This window comes from Anomaloglossus baeobatrachus, chromosome 4 (assembly GCF_048569485.1).
Source record: "Anomaloglossus baeobatrachus isolate aAnoBae1 chromosome 4, aAnoBae1.hap1, whole genome shotgun sequence".
Classification (NCBI taxonomy): Eukaryota; Metazoa; Chordata; class Amphibia; order Anura; family Aromobatidae; genus Anomaloglossus; species Anomaloglossus baeobatrachus.
Genome location: NC_134356.1, coordinates 224,627,595 through 224,651,328, shown reverse-complemented (window position 1 = coordinate 224,651,328; position 23,734 = coordinate 224,627,595). Strand labels below are relative to the sequence as shown.

At 49.6% G+C, this 23,734-nt stretch overlaps 1 protein-coding gene across 2 annotated transcripts in view; it reads right to left on the bottom strand.

Moving 5' to 3' along the window:
* Positions 1 to 23,734, bottom strand: part of UTP20 (UTP20 small subunit processome component) — a 355,063-nt gene that overhangs the window by 329,114 nt on the left and 2,215 nt on the right. For both annotated transcript variants that reach the window (XM_075344692.1, XM_075344693.1), the window contains exons 2-3: positions 20,117 to 20,197; positions 5,464 to 5,530 (exon numbers count right to left, since the gene is read on the bottom strand). In XM_075344692.1, coding sequence (XP_075200807.1) covers positions 5,464 to 5,530; positions 20,117 to 20,197 — 148 coding nt within the window. The remainder of the gene's footprint in view (positions 1 to 5,463; positions 5,531 to 20,116; positions 20,198 to 23,734) is intronic.

Below are 23,734 nucleotides of genomic sequence, written 5' to 3'. Positions count from 1 at the left end.
AACGTCTCAGGTACATAGCTTGCTGAGACGCAGGGTTCCAAGTCCCTGGGGATGAGTGCTCCGGTCCAGCAGGATCCTGAAGGGCTGCGGATGGAGACCGGTCTCATGCCAAGCATGGAGATCCGTGCTGGCTCCCACTTCAAGCCAGAGCCCCGGAGGGATGGTGAAGGAGCACAGCATGTAAGGCTCCAGCCTTGGAATCAACCTTAACAGCACCGCCGACACAGTGGGGTGAGAAGGGACATGCCGGGGGTCCAGGCTTGGACCCGCTTTTCTTCAAACTCTTTCCAAAAATGAAAAATCAGATGAGAATGCATGTGTGGATGTATGACCTCCTGAACACAAAGCGATAAACTGGCTAGATCTGGTTCTCCAAGGGGTGTATAAGCTTAGAGGGAGGAGCTACACTTTTTAGTGTAGTACTTTGTGTGTCCTCCGGAGGCAGAAGCTATACACCCAATGTCTGGGTCTCCCATAGGAACGATAAAGAAATTAAATATTTAAAAAAAAAAAAAAATTTGTTTTTAAAACTGTCTTAGTTCCCTAATGAGACTTAAAGGGAACCTGTCATCAGAAATTTGGCTTTCAACCTAAATGTTTCCCCCTCTGCAGCTCCTGGGCTGCATTCTAGTAAGGTTTCTATACTTTTTGTGGCCCCTTTTAAACCAAAATAAAAATACTTTATAAAACTGTACCTTTCGGTTTGAAAATCTTGTAAATTCTCCATGGGGGCGGGCCGTGTGGCGTCCGTTGCTGTATCTTACGCCGTCCCCCATGCTCCAAATCATCCCTCAGGACGCCGCCCACTGCGCCCGAGGTCCCGTGCACGCCGGGACACCTGGTGACGTGGTCGCAGGCACGAGAGTATGGGCGGCGCTGTGATTGCATCGCAAGTGCCCGCCCATACTCTCGTGCCCGCCCTTTCCCCACTGCCTCCAGCGTTCTACGCCAGCCCGACGTCACCTCCTTCCCATCGTACCCTGCAGCAGGAAATAGATGGGAGGAGCGGAGCAGGCCACTACAGGAGAAGCGGAGGATCTGAGCGACGTACAGAGGGGAGATCGCGCCCACGAGAGTATGGGCGGGCACTTGCGATGCAATCACAGCGCCGCCCATACTCTCGTGCCTGTGACCACGTCACCAGGTGTCCTGGCGTGCACGGGACCTCGGGCGCAGTAGGCGGCGTCCTGAGGGATGATTTGGAGCGTGGGGGGACAACGTAAGATACAGCAACGGACACCACACGGCTCGCCCCCATGGACGATTTACAAGATTTTCAAACCGAAAAGGTACAGTTTTATAAAGTATTTATTTTGGTTTAAAAGGGGGCACAAAAAGTATAGAAACGTTACTAGAATGCAGCCCAGGAGCTGCAGAGGGGGAAACATTTAGGTTGAAAGCCAAATTTATGATGACAGATTCCCTTTAAATCTAAGATCATTCGGTCAGACTGGCACAACTCAGGTACCTGAGTATAAAGAACATCAATGGGGGACTTAAAGGGAACCTGTCAGGTGCAATATGCACCCAGAACCACGAGCAGTTCTGGGTGTATATTGCTCATCCCTGACTAATAGTCCCTGTATACACTAGAATAAATAAAGGGGTCTTTAGAAAAAGGATTTCTGAAGAGCCTTTATCATATGCTAATGAGGCCAGCGACTAGTCACAAGGGCGTTATATGCCCCGACTAGCCGCCCTCTTAGCATGTTAGCATGACCACAGGGCTCATGATTCACTGCGGACACAGGTACAAGTGTAACTGCTGGTCATGCTGAATTGAATAGCATGAAGTACACCCCTGTGGGCATGCTAACATGCTATTCAATTCAGCATCACCAGCGGTTACACTTGTACCTGTGTCCGCAGTGAATCATGAGCCCTGTGGTCATGCTAACATGCTAAGAGGGCGGCTAGTCGGGGCATATAAAGCCCTTTGGACTAGACCCCGCGTTCATTAGCATAAGATTAAAGATCTTGAGAAATACTTTTTCTATAGATCCCTTTATCTATACTAGTGTATACAGGGACGGTTAGGCAGGGATTACCAATATTCACCCAGAACTGCTCGTGGCTCTGGGTGCATATTGCACCTGACAGGTTCCCTTTAAGCATTTTTCCAGAAGATCTTCCGGAAAACTGCTTGGGTCACCCAATGACTTCAATTATACTCGGTACAAGAGTCAAACCCATCTTTGTGTTCGAATGCTCGTTATGAGCATGGTGGTGCTCACTCATCACTAATCGCTACGAGTACTGAGCACCCGAGTATGGTAGTGCTCACTCATCACTACTCGCTACAAGTACCAAGCACCTGAGCATGGTAGTGCTCACTCATTACTAATCGTTACAATTACCAAGCACCCAAGTATGGTAGTGCTCACTCATCACTAGTCGTTACGAGTACCAAGCACCTGACCATGGTAGTGCTCACTCATCACTAGTCGTTACGAGTACCGAGCACCTGAGCATGGTAGTGCTCACTCATCACTAATGGCAAAATTATTTGTTTCAACAACCAAACTTTTTTTATTTCTTTTCTTTTTATAGCCGTTGGTGGACTTGTTTTTGAATTGTCCTCCATTTCTTTTTCCACCTCCTATAATTTGACACTCTTTATAAGTAGCATAGGAAAAGTGTTAATTTTTTTGTGTGTCGCCGCAGTTATTTCAGGACTTGTTTTTTGCATTGTACCATAAGCTGTAGTTTTCATACATACACATCACTTTTGATCTCATTTCTTTACACTGTTTTGTAAGATACAATTACAAATTGTAGCAAACGTAAGACTAGACAGAATTAGGAAACAGCACCATCCACATTGATAAATCTGGTACATTTTCACATTGTCCAGTCTAAGAATTAACATAGTATTGATAAATTTGCCTCAGTGTTTCTGTATTGATGTGAAGTGGTCAGCTAAAATTGGCCATTAAAGCCAGATTAACAAATGCTGATTGGTCCTAACATTAGAACTGTCATTATTAGAGGAAAAATTGGAGATGGTGGCCTGTTCACTTCATGTATGTAAGAGAAACACTTTAGTGCATGCTACAGTAATGCCATTGGTATCAAGAAACATAGAGTTAGGTCCAGAAATATTTGGACAGTGACAATTTTCGCGAGTTGGGCTCTACATGCCACCACATTGGATTTGAAATGAAACCTCTACAACAGAATTCAAGTGCAGATTGTAACGTTTAATTTGGATAGAAATTGTAGGAATTGTACACATTTCTTTACAAACACTCCACATTTTAGGAGGTCAAAAGTAATTGGACAAATAAACCAAACCCAAACAAAATATTTTTATTTTCAATATTATGTTGCGAATCCTTTGGAGGCAATCACTGCCTTAAGTCTGGAACCCATGGACATCACCAAACGCTGGGTTTCCTCCTTCTTAATGCTTCGCCAGGCCTTTACAGCCGCAGCCTTCAGGTCTTGCTTGTTTGTGGGTCTTTCCGTCTTAAGTCTGGATTTGAGCAAGTGAAATGCATGCTCAATTGGGTTAAGATCTGGTGATTGACTTGGCCATTGCAGAATGTTCCACTTTTTTGCACTCATGAACTCCTGGGTAGCTTTGGCTGTATGCTTGGGGTCATTGTCCATCTGTACTATGAAGCGCCGTCCGATCAACTTTGCGGCATTTGGCTGAATCTGGGCTGAAAGTATATCCTGGTACACTTCAGAATTCATCCGGCTACTCTTGTCTGCTGTTATGTCATCAATAAATACAAGTGACCCAGTGCCATTGAAAGCCATGCATGCCCATGCCATCACGTTGCCTCCACCATGTTTTACAGAGGATGTGGTGTGCCTTGGATCATGTGCCGTTCCCTTTCTTCTCCAAACTTTTTTCTTCCCATCATTCTGGTACAGGTTGATCTTGGTCTCATCTGTCCATAGAATACTTTTCCAGAACTGAGCTGGCTTCATGAGGTGTTTTTCAGCAAATTTAACTCTGGCCTGTCTATTTTTGGAATTGATGAATGGTTTGCATCTAGATGTGAACCCTTTGTATTTACTTTCATGGAGTCTTCTCTTTACGGTTGACTTAGAGACAGATACACCTACTTCACTGAGAGTGTTCTGGACTTCAGTTGATGTTGTGAATGGGTTCTTCTTCACCAAAGAAAGTATGCGGCGATCATCCACCACTGTTGTCATCCGTGGACGCCCAGGCCTTTTTGAGTTCCCAAGCTCACCAGTCAATTCCTTTTTTCTCAGAATGTACCCGACTGTTGATTTTGCTACTCCAAGCATGTCTGCTATCTCTCTGATGGATTTTTTCTTTTTTTTCAGCCTCAGGATGTTCTGCTTCACCTCAATTGAGAGTTCCTTAGACCGCATGTTGTCTGGTCACAGCAACAGCTTCCAAATGCAAAACCACACACCTGTAATCAACCCCAGACCTTTTAACTACTTCATTGATTACAGGTTAACGAGGGAGACGCCTTTAGAGTTAATTGCAGCCCTTAGAGTCCCTTGTCCAATTACTTTTGGTCCCTTGAAAAAGAGGAGGCTATGCATTACAGAGCTATGATTCCTAAACCCTTTCTCCGATTTGGATGTGAAAACTCTCATATTGCAGCTGGGAGTGTGCACTTTCAGCCCATATTATATATATAATTGTATTTCTGAACATGTTTTTGTAAACAGCTAAAATAACAAAACTTGTGTCACTGTCCAAATATTTCTGGACCTGACTGTATGTAACAGATCATTTGTATCCGCTAGCAATAAATATGGCCACTAAAAGAGTGGAAGCCAAGACAACTAAAGTACATTGCAAGCAAGACTAAGGGCAGCTTTGCACGTTGCAACATCGCAGGTGCGATGTCGGTGGGGTCAAATCGAAAGTGACGCACATCCGGCGTCACTTTCGACATCGTTGTGTGTAAATCCTAGATGATACGATGAACGAGCGCAAAAGCGTCGTTATCGTATCATCAGTGTAGTCTCCGACTTTTTCATAATTACGCTGCCGCGACAGGTACGATGTTGTTCCTCGTTCCTGCGGCAGCATACATCGCTGAGTGTAAAGCCGCAGGAGCGAGGAACATCTCCTTCCCTGCCGCCGGCAGCTATACGGAAGGAAGGAGGTGGGCGGGATGTTTACATCCTGCTCATCTCCGCCGCTATTGGCTGCCTGCCGTGTGAAGTCGCTATGACACCGCATGATCCGCCCCCCTTAGGAAGGAGGCGGGTCGCCGGCCAGAGCGACGGTCGCAGGGCAGGTGAGTGCATGTGAAGCTGGCGTAGCGATAATTATCGCTACGCCAGCTATCACAAGATATCGTACCTGCGACGGGGGCGGGGACTATCGCGTGCGACATAGCTGCATCGGCTTGCGATGTCGCAACGTGCAAAGCCTGCCTAAGACATGAACTGGCTGAAGACAGAACCATACTTCCATGCCAAAGTACTGCACTAGATTATTTCATTATAATTTATACTGACCAAAACTTTCAGTGAGGTTTAGATCTTTCCATTTCTGTAAACCTTCAAAGAAATATGTTTCCACTTCCTAGAAGAACCAGAAAAGAAAAAAAATATATAGAATTGGTTGTTTTATACAGTGGAATAATAGTTTATGACTGGTCGTTATGGGTTTTACTTAATCACATATAATATAACCGCATCTGTCTTCTCTTTTGCCTGTTACATAGAGCTCAATGAGAGTTACATACTGAAAAGTGGACCCTGGCCATTAAAGGGGTTTTCCACCTTTAGGAACGTGAACCCCAAATGCTGTAAAATACCTAAATTAACAAAGAGGAAAGGTATTTGCCCTCCCTGGATTCAGCGCCAGCTGCCCATTGATGCTCGGATATCTAGGTTTTGGCTGCAGCAGTCACATCGAAAACATGCATAAACGCTGCAGGCAATCACTGAACTCAGCCACATTTACTATCCAGTTAGGTACAGGTGCTGAGCTCAGGGATTAGCTGCAGTAGTGATACTCAGTGTTGACGTGACTGTTGCAGTCCAAACAGAGAGATGCAAGCAGATGTATGGAACCAGTGATGGACCTGGGGAGGGTGAATCCACTTTCCTGAAAGTGCAAAATCCCTTTCAGAATGCCCAGAATAGCAGACCCATATCAGTTCAGTCACAGACTTCTCACTTACAGTTTTTTTCCCTGTAATTGGGGTTCTCATTGATGCCACAGTTATAAGCGGGGGAATGGAGAATAAATGTTTCCCAGCCATCTTTTAGCATAGGTTGCCTGTCTAACACTGACAGGATGGATAATGCACTTCTGTACATAAGTAGCAGTGACGATTAACTGCCAAAAGACAGGCAGGATAACGGTTTACTTTATTATAGGTCATCAAATAGTAATAATCCCGACAATAAATTACTTCCCGAGGAAGAAATTCATATAACAAGATACAAAAAACAACAACATGCAGCCAATATTTATTACAATCTATAGGTAGGGGCATAACTAGAGGAATCCATAGTTTTGAACAGGCCTTCCTCCTATAATGTATTGTACAACGACTGACTAGAATGGGACATATATCCTATTTTTGGACTATAAGGGTCAGCACACACTGCGAGTAATACGGAGCGAGTGGAACGCGATAAAAAATGTGCACTCACATTACGCTGGAGTGCAGTGCGATATACGCATCAGCCAGCAAAGGAGCATATAGGGAGATAAATCCCTCCCCTCTGCAGCTGTGGTCTGAGTGCATGTTCAGACCACACTCGCATGACACTTGGCTCCCGCTGTGCTACGAGCGTCAGTCAAGTGTCATGCAACCACTCACACTAATCCCAGTGTGGCCTCAGCCTAAGTACGCAACCCAGGTTTAGAGATCAGAAAGTAAGAAGAAGGGAATTTTGTTTACTTACCGTAAATTCCTTTTCTTCTAGCTCCTATTGGGAGACCCAGACAATTGGGTGTATAGCTTCTGCCTCCGGAGGCCACACAAAGTATTACACTCAAAAGTATAACCCCTCCCCTCTGCCTATACACCCTCCCGTGCATCACGGGCTCCTCAGTTTTGGTGCAAAAGCAGGAAGGAGGAAACTTATAAATTGGTTTAAGGTAAATTCAATCCGAAGGATGTTCGGAGAACTGAAAACCATGAAACAATTGAACATGAACAACATGTGTACACAAAAGAAACAACTAGCCCGAAGGGAACAGGGGCGGGTGCTGGGTCTCCCAATAGGAGCTAGAAGAAAAGGAATTTACGGTAAGTAAACAAAATTCCCTTTTTTTTCTCCCCAGTTTAATGGGTTAATCATTCATATTTGGACACCACTGTTCTGTTGTACAAAACAAAACAAAATTCCCTTCTTCTTTGTCGCTCCATTGGGAGACCCAGACAATTGGGACGTCCAAAAGCAGTCCCTGGGTGGGTAAAAGAATACCTCGATAACAAGAGCCGACACGACTCCCTCTTACAGGTGGGCCACCGCCGCCTGAAGGACCTGCCTACCTAGACTGGCATCTGCCGAAGCATAGGCATGCACTTGATAGTGCTTTGTGAAAGTGTGCATACTAGACCACGTAGCTGCCTGACACACTTGTAGAGCCGTTGCCTGGTGCCGCAATGCCCAGGACGCCCCCACGGCTCTGGTAGAATGGGCTTTCAGCCCCGAAGGAATCGGAAGCCCCGAAGAACGGTAAGCTTCAAGAATCGGTTCCTTGAGCCACCGAGCCAAGGTTGACCTGGAAGCTTGTGAACCCTTACGCTGACCAGCCACAAGGACAAAAAGCGCATCTAAACGGCGCAAGGGCGCTGTGCGAGACACGTAGAAACGGAGTGCTCTCACTAGATCTAATGAGTGCAAATCCTTTTCAAAGCGGTGAATTGGATTAGGGCAAAATGAAGGTAAGGTGATATCCTGATTGAGATGAAAAGACGATACCACCTTAGGGAGAAATTCCGGAACAGGACGGAGAACCACCTTATCCTGGTGAAAAACCAGGAAGGGGGCTTTGCATGACAGTGCTGCAAGCTCCGACACTCTACGGAGCGAAGTAACTGCTACTAGAAATGCCACTTTCTGCGAAAGACGTGATAAGGAGACATCCCGCAGCGGCTCAAAAGGCGGTTTCTGAAGAGCCGTTAGCACCCTGTTAAGGTCCCAGGGTTCAAGCGGGCGCTTGTAAGGTGGGACTATGTGGCAAACTCCCTGCAGGAACGTGCGGACCTGCGGAAGCTTGGCCAGGCGCTTTTGAAAGAATATTGAGAGTGCCGATACTTGCCCTTTGAGAGAACTAAGTGACAACCGCTTATCCATTCCGGATTGAAGGAAGGAAAGAAAAGTGGGTAAGGCAAAAGGCCAGGGAATAAAACCTTTATCAGCACACCAGGACAAGAAAATCCGCCAAGTCCTGTGATAGATCTTGGCGGACGTCGGTTTCCTGGCCTGTCTCATAGTGGCAATGACATCCTGAGACAACCCTGAAGACGCTAGGAGCCAGGACTCAATGGCCACACAGTCAGGTTGAGGGCCGCAGAATTCAGATGGAAAAACGGCCCTTGCGACAGCAAGTCTGGGCGGTCTGGCAGCGCCCACGGCTGACCCACCGTGAGATGCCACAGATCCGGGTACCATGACCGCCTCGGCCAGTCTGGAGCGACGAGAATGGCGCGACGGCAGTCGGACCTGATCTTGCGTAGTACTCTGGGCAGCATTGCCAGAGGAGGAAATACATAAGGCAGTCGAAACTGCGACCAATCCTGAACTAATGCGTCCGCCGCCAGAGCTCTGTGATCTTGAGATCGTGCCATGAAGGCCAGGACCTTGTTGTTGTGCCGTGACGCCATGAGATCGACGTCCGGCGTTCCCCAGCGGCGACAGATCTCTCGAAACACTTCTGGGTGCAGGGACCATTCCCCCGCATCCATGCCCTGACGACTGAGAAAATCTGCTTCCCAGTTTTCTACGCCCGGTATGTGAACTGCTGAGATGGTGGAGGCTGTGGCTTCCACCCACTGCAGAATTCGGCGGACTTCTTGGAAGGCTTGACGACTCCGCGTGCCGCCTTGGTGATTGATGTATGCGACGGCAGTGGCGTTGTCCGACTGGATACGGATCTGCCTGCCCTCCAGCAACTGCTGGAAAGCCAATAGGGCCAGATACACTGCCCTTATCTCCAGGACATTGATCTGAAGGGAAGACTATCGGAGTCCAGGTTCCCTGAGCCCTGTGATGGAGGAACACCGCTCCCCACCCTGACAGGCTCGCGTCCGTGGTGACCACAGCCCAGGTTGGGGGCAGGAAGGATTTTCCCTGTGATAGGGAAGTGGGAAGAAGCCACCACTGAAGAGACGTCTTTGTTGCAAGAGAAAGAGACGTTCCTGTCGAGAGAGTTCGACCTCCTGTCCCATTTGCGGAGAATGTCCCACTGGAGCGGGCGCAGATGGAATTGCGCGAAAGGCACTGCTTCCATCGCTGCCACCATCTTCCCCAGGAAGTGCATGAGGCGTCTCAAGGGGTGTGACTGAGTCTGAATCAGAGATTGCACCCCTGCCTGCAGTGACAGCTGTTTGTCTAGTGGTAGCTTGACTACCGCTGACTGTGTATGAAACTCCATCCCTAGATAGGTCAGAGATTGGGTCGGTGTCAACTTGGATTTTGGGAAGTTGATGAGCCACCCGAACTGCTGGAGGGTCTCCAGAGCGACGGTAAGGCTGTGTTGACACGCCGCCCGAGAAGGTGCCCTGACTAGGAGATCGTCTAAGTAGGGAATCACCGAGTGCCCCTGGGAATGCAGGACCGCCACCACGGATGCCATGACTTTGGTGAAAACCCGTGGGGCTGTCGCCAGGCCGAAGGGCAATGCCACGAACTGAAGGTGTTCGTCCCCGATGGCGAAACGCAAAAAGCGTTGATGTTCTGGTGCGATCGGCACATGGAGATAGGCATCCTTGATGTCGATCGATGCGAGGAAGTCTCCTTGAGACATCGAGGCGATGACCAAGCGGAGAGATTCCATCCGGAATCGTCTGGTGCTCACGTGTTTGTTGAGCAATTTGAGGTCCAGAACGGGACGGAATGATCCGTCTTTCTTTGGCACCACGAATAAGTTGGAGTAAAAACCGCGACCCTGTTCCTGAGTGGGAACGGGGGTCACGACTCCTTTTTTCAGAGCGTCCACTGCTTGAAAAAGTGCGTCTGCTCGCGCGGGGGGCGGGGAGGTTCTGAAGAAACGAGTCGGAGGACGAGAACTGAACTCTATCCTGTAACCGTGAGACAGGATGTCTCTCACCCATCGGTCTTGAACATGTGGCCACCAGGCGTCGCGAAAGCGGGAGAGCCTGCCACCGACCGAGGATGCGGTTCGGGGATGCCGTGAGTCATGAGGAGGCCGCCTTGGAAGCAGTGCCTCCGGCGGTCTTTTGGGGGCGTGACTTAGACCGCCACGCATAAGAGTTCCTCTGGCCTTTGTCCTGTCTATTGGACGAAGAGGACTGTGGCTTGGCGGAGGGACGAAAGGACCGAAACCTCGATTGTATTTTTCGTTGCTGAGGTCTCTTAGGTTTGGACTGGGGTAAGGAGGAGTCCTTTCCCTTGGATTCCTTAATAATCTCATCCAATCGTTCGCCAAACAATCTCTCGCCAGAAAACGGCAAACCGGTTAAGAACCTCTTGGAAGCAGAGTCTGCCTTCCATTCGCGCAGCCACATGGCCCTGCGGACTGCAACAGAATTAGCGGATGCCACCGCTGTACGGCTAGCAGAGTCTAGGACTGCGTTCATGGCGTAGGAAGAAAACGCCGACGCCTGAGAGGTTAAAGATGCAACCTGCGGGGCAGACGTACGTGTGACCGCATTAATCTCAGCCAGACAAGCTGAGATAGCTTGGAGTGCCCACACGGCTGCAAAAGCCGGGGCAAAAGACGCTCCCGTGGCCTCATAGATGGATTTCACCAGGAGTTCTATCTGCCTGTCAGTGGCATCTTTTAGTGATGAGCCATCTGCAACCGAAACCACAGATCTAGCCGCCAATCTGGAGACTGGGGGATCCACCTTAGGACATTGAGCCCAACCCTTAACTACGTCAGCGGGGAAGGGGTAACGTGTGTCAGTAAGGCGCTTAGTAAAGCGCTTGTCCGGAACCGCTCTGGGCTTCTGGATGGCATCCCTGAAGTTAGAGTGATCAAAAAATGCACTCCGTGTACGTTTGGGAAACCGAAACTGGTGTTTCTCCTGCTGAGAGGCCGACTCCTCTATAGGTGGAGGCGGGGGAGATAGATCCAACACCTGATTGATGGACGAGATAAGATCATTTACTAAGGCGTCCCCTTCAGGTGTATCAAGATTGAGAGCAACATCAGGGTCCGAGCCCTGAGCTGCAACCTCCGCCTCGTCCTCCAGAGAGTCCTCAAGCTGGGAACCCGAGCAGCGTGAGGAAGTCGGGGAAGATTCCAAGCGAGCCCGCTTAGCTGGTTTGGGACTGTGGTCCGTGGAGGAGTCCTCCACGTGAGACCTAGGGCCCACCCCGGCCGGGGTGTACCGAGAGGGACCTGGAGGCGCCGATCTAACAGGGTCCGGGGCCTGAGTAAGGACCGGTCTGGACTGCAGGGCTTCCAGCAACTTGGCAGACCATTTGTCCATAGACTGAGCCATGGATTGTGAGAGTGACTCTGAGAGCTTTTCAGCAAAAACTGCAAACTCTGTCGCTGCCACCTGGACAGTGGAAGCAGGGGGTCTGCCTGAGCCGAGGGGCCCACTAGTGACCGAGGCTCCGGCTGAGCAAGCGTAACAGGGGTCGAGCATTGCTCACAGTGAGGGTAGGTGGAACCCACAGGTAACATGGCCCTACAAGAGGTACATGTCGCAAAAAAACCCTGTGCTTTAGTGCCCTTGCTCCTTGTGGCCGACATGCTGTTGTGTCCTAGGAGCGTGATCACTGAGGGTATATAGAAAAAAGGGTATAGAGCCCGGCCGAACAGAAATAAGTATATATATACGTATCTATACCGGCACCCAAGGGGACCAACACCGAGTGACCGGTGCGGCTTACCGACCGCTAAAAAGCGGGGTTTGTGTGCTCCAGATTCCCTGCCTTGGTCTCCCAGAGCTGCAGAGCTGTTCTCTGTGATTCTCCACCGGCAGAATGTCCTAAAGATGGCTGCCGGAGCTCTCAGGGGAGGAGTGAAGCCATGGGCGGCGTTAGGAAAAGTGCGGGAATCTGGGGTCCCCACAGTGATCAGTGAGGGGGAGGGAGCATAAAGGATGCCCCAGCCCTCACATCCGACGTCAGGTCGGCTGTCCCGCCCCTATCTCTGATAGACAGGCCCGGGGGCGGGAGTTTTGCCACTAGGCCGCGATGAAGCCGGGGACTAAATTTAATACCGCGGCCGACAAGCAGGCCCGGTCGGCGCGGTAGTCCCCGGTCTTCACAATTCAGCAGTCAGTTGCGGCGTCCGGAAACCAGGCGCTCCATACACAGTCCCCATGGGGACACAGAGTACCTCATGGATGCAGGGCCCTGTCCCTGAGGATAGATAAGCTCCTGTCCAGCAGATTCCCTCAGGGGCTGCGGAGGGAGCACGTTCCCAGAACCTGGACGACCGCTTCGGATCCCACTTCTACCAGAGCCCTCAGGGATGGAGAAGGAAACACGGCATGAGGCTCCGGCCGTCGTACCCGCAATGGGTACCTCAACCTTGACAGCACCGCCGACTTAGTGGGGTGAGAAGGGAGCATGCCGGGGGCCTCGTGGGGGCCCTCTTTTCTTCCAACCGATACAATCAGCAGCTGCTGCTGACTAAAATGGAGATGTGTGAGTGGATGTGTGCCTCCTTCCACACAAAGCATAAAACTGAGGAGCCCGTGATGCACGGGAGGGTGTATAGGCAGAGGGGAGGGGTTACACTTTTGAGTGTAATACTTTGTGTGGCCTCCGGAGGCAGAAGCTATACACCCAATTGTCTGGGTCTCCCAATGGAGCGACAAAGAAAACCATTTTGTACTAATTAAACTTTCCTAAGTGGGGTAAATGAGTGGACTGATCAATCGCACTCATTTTTGTACAAAGTTAGAAAAGGGAGGTAATTGCTAACAGCGAGCTCTGTCCCACATGTGAATTATACATACAGCTCTGCTACATCCATATTATGTACACAGACAACTCCGCAATGCACACGCACCATACTTTCTGCTCACAGCTCTGCTGCCCAAACAGTATCTATGCAAATAGAGCTCACCTGCATAAATACAAACATAGCACTGCTGTGCACAAATTCACACAGCGACACTCCACACCACAGCTGGTCTACAGACGCGCACAACACCGCTCCATGCCACAGCTCCTCTACAGACGCGCACAACATCGCCCCACGCCACAGCTGCTCTACAGAAGTGCACAACATCGCCCCACACCACAGCTGCTCTACAGACGCGCACAACATCGCCCCACACCACAGCTGCTCTACAGACGCGCACAACATCGCCCCACACCACAGCGCCCCACACCACAGCTGCTCTACAGACGTGCACAGCATCGCTCCACACCACAGCTCCTCTACAGATACACACAGCATTGCTCCACGCCACAGCTCCTCTACAGACGCGCACAGGATCGCTCCAAACCACAGCTGCTCTACAGACGTACACAACACCGCTCTACGCCACAGCTGCTCTACAGACGTGCACAGCATCGCCCCACACCACAGCTGCTCTACAGAGGCGCACACCACAGCTCCTCTACAGACGCGCACAACACCGCTCCACACCACAGCTCCTCTACAGACGCGCACAGCATCGCTCCACACCACAGCTGCTCTACAGACGTGCACAGCATCGCTCCACACCACAGCTGCTCTACAGACGCGCACAGCATCGCTCCACACCACAGCTCCTCTACAGACGCGCACAGCATCGCTCCACATCACGGCTCCTCTACAGACGCGCGCTACACGCCACAGCTCCTCTACAGAAGCGCACAGCATCGCTTCACACCACTGCTCACCTACAGAAGCGCACAGCATCGCTTCACATCACTGCTCACCTACAGAAGCGCACAGCATCGCTTCACACCACTGCTCACCTACAGAAGCGCACAGCATCGCTTCACACCACTGCTCACCTACAGAAGCGCACAGCATCGCTTCACACCACTGATCACCTACAGAAGCGCACAGCATCGCTTCACAACACTGCTCACCTACAGAAGCGCACAGCATCGCTTCACATCACTGCTCACCTACAGAAGCGCACATCATCGCTTCACACCACTGCTCACCTACAGAAGCGCACAGCATCACTTCACACCACTGCTCACCTACAGATGTGCACAGCATCACTTCACACCACTGCTCACCTACAGATGTGCACAGCATCACTTCACACCACTGCTTACCTACAGAAGCGCACAGCATCGCTTCACACCACTGCTCACCTACAGATGTGCACAGCATCGCTTCACACCACTGCTCACCTACAGATGTGCACAACACCGTTCCATGCCACTGCTCTTCTACAGACGTGCACAGCATCACTTCACACCACTGCTCACCTACAGATGTGCACAGCATCACTTCACACCACTGCTCACCTACAGATGTGCACAGCATCGCTTCACACCACTGCTCACGTACAGAAGCGCACAGCATCGCTTCACACCACTGCTCACCTACAGAAGCGCACAGCATCGCTTCACACCACTGCTCACCTACATATGTGCACAGCATCGCTTCACACCACTGCTCACCTACAGATGTGCACAGCATCGCTTCACACCACTGCTCACCTACAGATGTGCACAGCATCACTTCACACCACTGCTCACCTACATATGTGCACAGCATCGCTTCACACCACTGATCACCTACAGAAGCGCACAGCATCGCTTCACACCACTGCTCACCTACAGAAGCGCACAGCATCGCTTCACACCACTGCTCACCTACAGAAGCGCACAGCATCACTTCACACCACTGCTCACCTACAGATGCGCACAGCATCGCTTCACACCACTGCTCACCTACAGATGCGCACAGCATCGCTTCACATCACTGCTCACCTACAGAAGCGCACAGCATCGCTTCACACCACTGCTCACCTACAGAAGCGCACAGCATCGCTTCACACCACTGATCACCTACAGAAGCGCACAGCATCGCTTCACACCACTGCTCACCTACAGATGCGCACAGCATCACTTCACACCACTGCTCACCTACAGAAGCGCACAGCATCACTTCACACCACTGCTCACCTACAGATGTGCACAGCATCGCTTCACACCACTGCTCACCTACAGATGTGCACAACACTGTTCCATGCCACTGCTCTTCTACAGACGTGCACAGCATCACTTCACACCACTGCTCACCTACAGATGTGCACAGCATCACTTCACAACACTGCTCACCTATAGATGTGCACAGCATCACTTCACACCACTGCTCACCTACATATGTGCACAGCATCGCTTCACACCACTGCTCACCTACAGATGTGCACAGCATCGCTTCACACCACTGCTCACCTACATATGTGCACAGCATCGCTTCACACCACTGATCACCTACAGAAGCGCACAGCATCGCTTCACACCACTGCTCACCTACAGAAGCGCACAGCATCACTTCACACCACTGCTCACCTACAGACGCGCACAGCATCGCTTCACACCACTGCTCACCTACAGATGTGCACAGCATCGCTTCACATCACTGCTCACCTACAGATGTGCACAGCATCGCTTCACACCACTGCTCACCTACAGATGTGCACAACACCGTTCCATGCCACAGCTCTTTTACAGACGTGCACAGCATCACTTCACACCACTGCTCACCTACAGATGTGCACAGCATCACTTCACAACACTGCTCACCTACAGATGTGCACAGCATCACTTCACACCACTGCTCACCTACAGATGTGCACAGCATCACTTCACACCACTGCTCACCTACAGATGTGCACAGCATCACTTCACACCACTGCTTACCTACAGAAGCGCACAGCATCGCTTCACACCACTGCTCACCTACAGATGTGCACAGCATCGCTTCACACCACTGCTCACCTACAGATGTGCACATCACCGTTCCATGCCACTGCTCTTCTACAGACGTGCACAGCATCACTTCACACAGATGTTCACAGCATCACTTCACACCACTGCTCACCTACAGACGCGCACAGCATCACTTCACACCACTGCTCACCTACAGACGCGCACAGCATCACTTCACACCACTGCTCACCTACAGATGTGCACAGCATCGCTTCACACCACTGATCACCTACAGAAGCGCACAGCATCGCTTCACACCACTGCTCACCTACAGAAGCGCACAGCATCACTTCACACCACTGCTCACCTACAGACGCGCACAGCATCGCTTCACACCACTGCTCACCTACAGATGTGCACAGCATCGCTTCACATCACTGCTCACCTACAGATGTGCACAGCATCGCTTCACACCACTGCTCACCTACAGATGTGCACAACACCGTTCCATGCCACAGCTCTTTTACAGACGTGCACAGCATCACTTCACACCACTGCTCACCTACAGATGTGCACAGCATCACTTCACACCACTGCTCACCTACAGATGTGCACAGCATCACTTCACACCACTGCTCACCTACAGATGTGCACAGCATCACTTCACACCACTGCTCACCTACAGATGTGCACAGCATCACTTCACACCACTGCTTACCTACAGAAGCGCACAGCATCGCTTCACACCACTGCTCACCTACAGATGTGCACAGCATCGCTTCACACCACTGCTCACCTACAGATGTGCACATCACCGTTCCATGCCACTGCTCTTCTACAGACGTGCACAGCATCACTTCACACAGATGTTCACAGCATCACTTCACACCACTGCTCACCTACAGACGCGCACAGCATCACTTCACACCACTGCTCACCTACAGATGTGCACAGCATCGCTTCACACCACTGCTCACCTACAGATGTGCACAACACCGTTCCATGCCACTGCTCTTCTACAGACGTGCACAGCATCACTTCACACCACTGCTCACCTACAGATGTGCACAGCATCACTTCACACCACTGCTCACCTACAGATGTGCACAGCATCACTTCACAACACTGCTCACCTACAGATGTGCACAGCATCACTTCACAACACTGCTCACCTACAGATGTGCACAGCATCACTTCACAACACTGCTCACCTACAGATGTGCACAGCATCACTTCACACCACTGCTCACCTACAGATGTGCACAGCATCACTTCACAACACTGCTCACCTACAGATGTGCACAGCATCGCTTCACACCACTGCTCACCTACAGATGTGCACATCACCGTTCCATGCCACTGCTCACCTACAGATGTGCACAGCATCACTTCACACCACTGCTCACCTACAGATGTGCACAGCATCACTTCACAACACTGCTCACCTACAGATGTGCACAGCATCACTTCACAACACTGCTCACCTACAGATGTGCACAGCATCACTTCACAACACTGCTCACCTACAGATGTGCACAGCATCACTTCACACCACTGCTCACCTACAGATGTGCACAGCATCACTTCACAACACTGCTCACCTACAGATGTGCACAGCATCGCTTCACACCACTGCTCACCTACAGATGTGCACATCACCGTTCCATGCCACTGCTCTTCTACAGACGTGCACAGCATCACTTTACACAGATGTGCACAGCATCACTTCACACCACTGCTCACCTACAGATGTGCACAGCATCACTTCACAACACTGCTCACCTATAGATGTGCACAGCATCACTTCACACCACTGCTCACCTACATATGTGCACAGCATCGCTTCACACCACTGCTCACCTACAGATGTGCACAGCATCGCTTCACACCACTGCTCACCTACATATGTGCACAGCATCGCTTCACACCACTGCTCACCTACAGAAGCGCACAGCATCGCTTCACACCACTGATCACCTACAGAAGCGCACAGCATCGCTTCACACCACTGATCACCTACAGACGCGCACAGCATCGCTTCACACCACTGATCACCTACAGACGCGCACAGCATCACTTCACACCACTGCTCACCTACAGATGTGCACAGCATCGCTTCACATCACTGCTCACCTACAGATGCGCACAGCATCGCTCACACCACTGCTCACCTACAGATGTGCACAACACCGTTCCATGCCACAGCTCTTTTACAGACGTGCACAGCATCACTTCACCCCACTGCTCACCTACAGATGTGCACAGCATCACTTCACACCACTGCTCACCTACAGATGTGCACAGCATCGCTTCACACCACTGCTCACCTACAGATGTGCACAGCATCACTTCACACCACTGCTCACCTACAGATGTGCACAGCATCACTTCACACCACTGCTCACCTACAGATGTGCACAGCATCACTTCACACCACTGCTTACCTACAGAAGCGCACAGCATCGCTTCACACCACTGCTCACCTACAGATGTGCACAGCATCGCTTCACACCACTGCTCACCTACAGATGTGCACATCACCGTTCCATGCCACTGCTCTTCTACAGACGTGCACAGCATCACTTCACACAGATGTTCACAGCATCACTTCACACCACTGCTCACCTACAGACGCGCACAGCATCACTTCACACCACTGCTCACCTACAGACGCGCACAGCATCACTTCACACCACTGCTCACCTACAGATGTGCACAGCATCGCTTCACACCACTGCTCACCTACAGATGTGCACAGCATCGCTTCACACCACTGCTCACGTACAGATGTGCACAGCATCACTTCACACCACTGCTCACCTACAGATGTGCACAGCATCACTTCACACCACTGCTCACCTACAGATGTGCACAGCATCGCTTCACACCACTGCTCACGTACAGATGTGCACAGCATCACTTCACACCACTGCTCACCTACAGATGTGCACAGCATCACTTCACACCACTGCTCACCTACAGATGTGCACAGCATCGCTTCACACCACTGCTCACCTACAGATGTGCACAACACCGTTCCATGCCACAGCTCTTCTACAGACGTGCACAGCATCACTTCACACCACTGCTCACCTACAGATGTGCACAGCATCACTTCACAACACTGCTCACCTACATATGTGCACAGCATCGCTTCACACCACTGCTCACCTACAGAAGCGCACAGCATCGCTTCACACCACTGCTCACCTACATATGTGCACAGCATCGCTTCACACCACTGCTCACCTACAGATGTGCACAGCATCACTTCACACCACTGCTCACCTACAGATGTGCACAGCATCACTTCACACCACTGCTTACCTACAGAAGCGCACAGCATCGCTTCACACCACTGCTCACCTACAGATGTGCACAGCATCGCTTCACACCACTGCTCACCTACAGATGTGCACAGCATCGCTTCATGCCACTGCTCTTCTACAGACGTGCACAGCATCACTTCACACCACTGCTCACCTACAGATGTGCACAACACCGTTCCATGCCACTGCTCTTCTACAGATGTGCACAGCATCGCTTCACACCACTGCTCACCTACAGATGTGCACAACACCGCTACACGCCACAGCTTCTCTGTAGATGCACTCACACAGCACAGCTCTTCTACATACAATACATACACACACAAGCATTCACACAGCACAGCTCTTTTACACATATATCACTGCTACAAAGCACCTCTCTTCAACAAACATTCACACAGAATTGCTACATAGCAAAGCTCTTCTACATACATGCACTCACACAGTACTGCTACATACTACAGCTCATCAACATACACACATTCACATAGCACTGCCATAAAGCACACAGCTGCACGTAAACGAACACGACTGACATCATGGCAGGTACCACAGCTAATTAGGACCTTTACAAGCCCCTTCAGCTTCCTCTCCTTCACAGATAGGTCAGTGTTGAACAAGGACAGATCTGTGTAACTCTTTCCTTGCATGGCTATAGTCAGGCCCCGGTCTATAGGAGTACAAGTAGCTTGTATATAGCTCAAGGCGTTTATACTAACTACAGCGGTATAGTCGACTGAACAAATCAATAAACCAATGACGTATCACACTACATACAAACCATTTTATCTACTTAGACATTGAGATTCATCAAGGGCTATAACAGATGTAAATCTTACCTCTGAAGAGCTTTCTGTCCTGTCAATACGATGTATGATGTCAATGTTCACATTTGCCAATCTTTCTGAAAACGTCAGAAACTAAAAGATACAAAGTGAGAAAAAAACATTATACACACATACGATACTAAAACTGTATATACATAAATTAAACAGAGAGATAAAAAACAAAACAAAAAAAACAATAAGGCTCTGTTCACATCTTGCATTGAGTCAAAGATCCACCAAAAAATACCAGACAAAATAGTGCCGGATATTACACCGTTTTATACAGTGAAATGGCAGACACCATAATGGTACCCAACAGAACCTATTATAGTGAATATGGTCAAAAGACAAAGTGCTGAAATCACATGTGACAGATCCAGCAGTGGGTAATTTTGTTGTTTTGATACATGACGATCACACATGAGATGAAGCTTTACGACACATCAGACACTCAGCAGAACAGTGACACCTCTTTGAGGCTACCACCAATGTGGCATTGAGAAGTGTTCTTCTAGGGGAAGAAGATGGCCATTATGCCTTTTATATGATTGAACTGAAAATGTGCCACGGGAAACCTGGTCTAAAAAAGGAGTAAGTCTTCTCAGCCAGTGGTTCTTCAGCAGATTTCACTGTAATTTACAAGTATATAATTTACATCATGATTAAAGGGAACCTGTCACTTAAAATATGCATAGCTATCAGCAGACGCATATGTGCCCTAATGACACCTTCCTACGCATCCCTGTGTTATAAAATTGTACAATATGAAAGTAATAAACATTTTATTACCTTCATATCTCGTATGTAAATAGCCGGGAATATGGTCACAGGGGCAGTGCCTTGCCCTGCATACTTTCCGTGGTATCACGCCCCTGTGGGCGTGATACCATGGAGTCACATGAGCAACGTCACCGTCGCTCATTCTATCCTGCACGCATTGTGGCAGGCTTCGTTTCTGGGTGTTCACGCGCCGTCTTCAGACGCGCACTGCGCGTGCGCAGTTGAAACTGACAAGAAGAACCCGGAAGAGAAGCCTGCCGCAATAGTAAGTGTTAACGTGCGCAGGATAGAATGAGCGACAGGGACGTTGCTCATGTGACTCCATGGTATCACGCCACAGGGGCGTGATACCACAGAAAGTATGCAGGGCAAGGCACCGCCCCTGTCACCATATTCCCTGCTATTTACATAGGAAATATGAAGGTAATAAATTATAAAACGTTTTTTATTACTTTCATATTAAAAAATTTTGTACCAGGGATGGGTAGGGAGGTGTAATTAGGGCACACATGCGTCTGCTGATAGCTCAGAACTCATATTTTATGTGACAGGTTCCCTTTAATAACAAAAGGGAAGATGAAAACTTCTTGGTTATTGGAGGGCCAACCACAGAGTTGCCCACTGGTCATCTGAAAATAGCACTTTTACCCCTGGTAGAATGGGGCAATGGTGCTCACGCGCCACCGCTGCTTCATTATTCACCATGGAGCTGATGGAAAATAGTTCTATAGGGAATAAATGGAGTTGAGGGAATACGCACTGATGCTACATTCAACTGGGGGGATAAAGGTGCCTCCTTGGAATGAATGGAGGTCTCTGCGGTAAGATGCACACCAATCAGAAGGACATCCCCTTTAGTACAAATATTTTGATCATTAGATCCAAGCCTTTTTCCCTGAATGCAGCAGAATTAGGCTGGTTTCACACTACGTTTATTTAACATCCGTCCATAACGTTTTTTTAGCGGAAAAACGGATCCAGTGCAAATGCGTTTTCACTTCAATGCATTTGCAATGGACTCGCGTCCACCTGCGTTCGCATGCGTTTGTGTGCGTTAGACACAGGATCCGTACTTTTGCGTTATTTTAACATGTTTCAAAAACGCTACTTGTAGCGTTTTTTACCTTTGTCAAAATAACGCATCTCACAGGATCCTTCACATTGCGCCGCAAGCTGCAATGCATTTCAATGAGCGCTGGATCCTGCCTAGCAGAATGCGTTGAGTTGCGTTGTAACAGGATCCTGCTTTTGTACTGAGCATGCCCAGAAAGTACTGAGCATGCCCAGAAAGTACTGAGCATGCCCAGAAAGTACTGAGCATGCCCAGAACCAGTCTCGCGTGATCTGTCTCTCCTCCTCCCTCCCTCACCCTCTCTATCTCTGTCTTTCCACCTCTCTCTCCTCCCTCTCCCCCACCTGAGAGCTGCGGACACTCGTAACCAAGGTAAATATCGGGTAACCACTTCTCTTAGTTACCCGATGTTTACGTTGGTTACGTGTGCAGGCAGCCCTGCTCCTAGCAGCTGCAGACACTCGTAACCAAGATAAATATCGGGTATCCAAGCCCGATGTTTACCTTGGTTACCAGCGTCTGCAGCTGTCAGAAGCCGGCTCCCAGTCTAGTTCCCCTCACTCCCGATCACATGACTCCAATGCCCGCCCCTAAACATCCAGTGACAGGTTCCTGCAAAATAACAGATGCGTTTGCATGCGTTTTTGCTGTAAAAGCAGGATCCGCTTTTGCAGCAAAAAAACGTTCAGGACGCATGTTAAAAAGACGTAGTGTGAAAGCAGCCTTATAGTGAGTACCGCAGGTGCATGAAAGGGTGAATATGCAGGGACACACAATACAGGCGTTGTGGAAGGTTCTATCCCTGCAGTAGTGTTTTAGTAAGGAGCAGGCATGCTCTAGTGATTGCCCACCATAGATCAAACATTAAAGGGGTTGTCCAGTTAAAACCAGTGACCAATTAATAAACTATCACTAGAGATGAGCGAACTCGTTGAAGTTCGGCTCATTCAGACAGACTTCAGATAAATTTCTGTTCTGGACCTGAATTCCACTGGAACTCACCGAGTGGGCAGCTCAGCTCTCCGCCTACATACAATCAGCCATTAATAGAGCATTTTCAGGGGAAGGTGTGGGGGGGTTACCATTCATATTTTTACATTTTGTGCACCTTACATTCGATAACGTTTATTTTACCCCCCCCAGTGCTCGCTCGAGTGGTTAGCACACGTAAAGCACCTGAATTCCAAAGTAGAACAATAATTTTATTGTAAAGTCTGTGTTCAGAACTAACACCGAACGTAAAAGTTCAGGTCTGCTCATCTCTAGTTATCACCTACCCCATTTATAGATGGACCCTTATCAATCAATAAGATATCGACAGCCGCAAACATCCTGGTTAGAATGGAGCGGCAGTGCACGTGTGGCCTGTACTATCCCATATGTAGCAGCTGATGGTTACACCAGGTTTTACAGCAGCCCTATAGAAAATGAACAGAGCTGCAATTGGGATTCTGACCTGCTGCTCCATTTTGTAATGGGGAGAAACGTTCCCCAATCTGCTGATCAGTGCACATCCCAGGGTCGTACTTACACCAATCAACAAGGTATGGTTAGGTGATGACTAGTGCTGAGCAGCCGCTCGGGTCACGTAACGAGCAGTCGGACGCTCAGACGGGAGAGAATCAAGTAAAGAGCATGATAGAAGTCAGTGAGGAACTCAAGCATTTTTCCAGAAGATCTTGCTATTGACTTCCATTATACTCAGTACACGAGTCACTCCCATCCGAGCATCCAACTGCTCGCTATGAGTACAGAGCAACCGAGCATGGTAGTGCTCA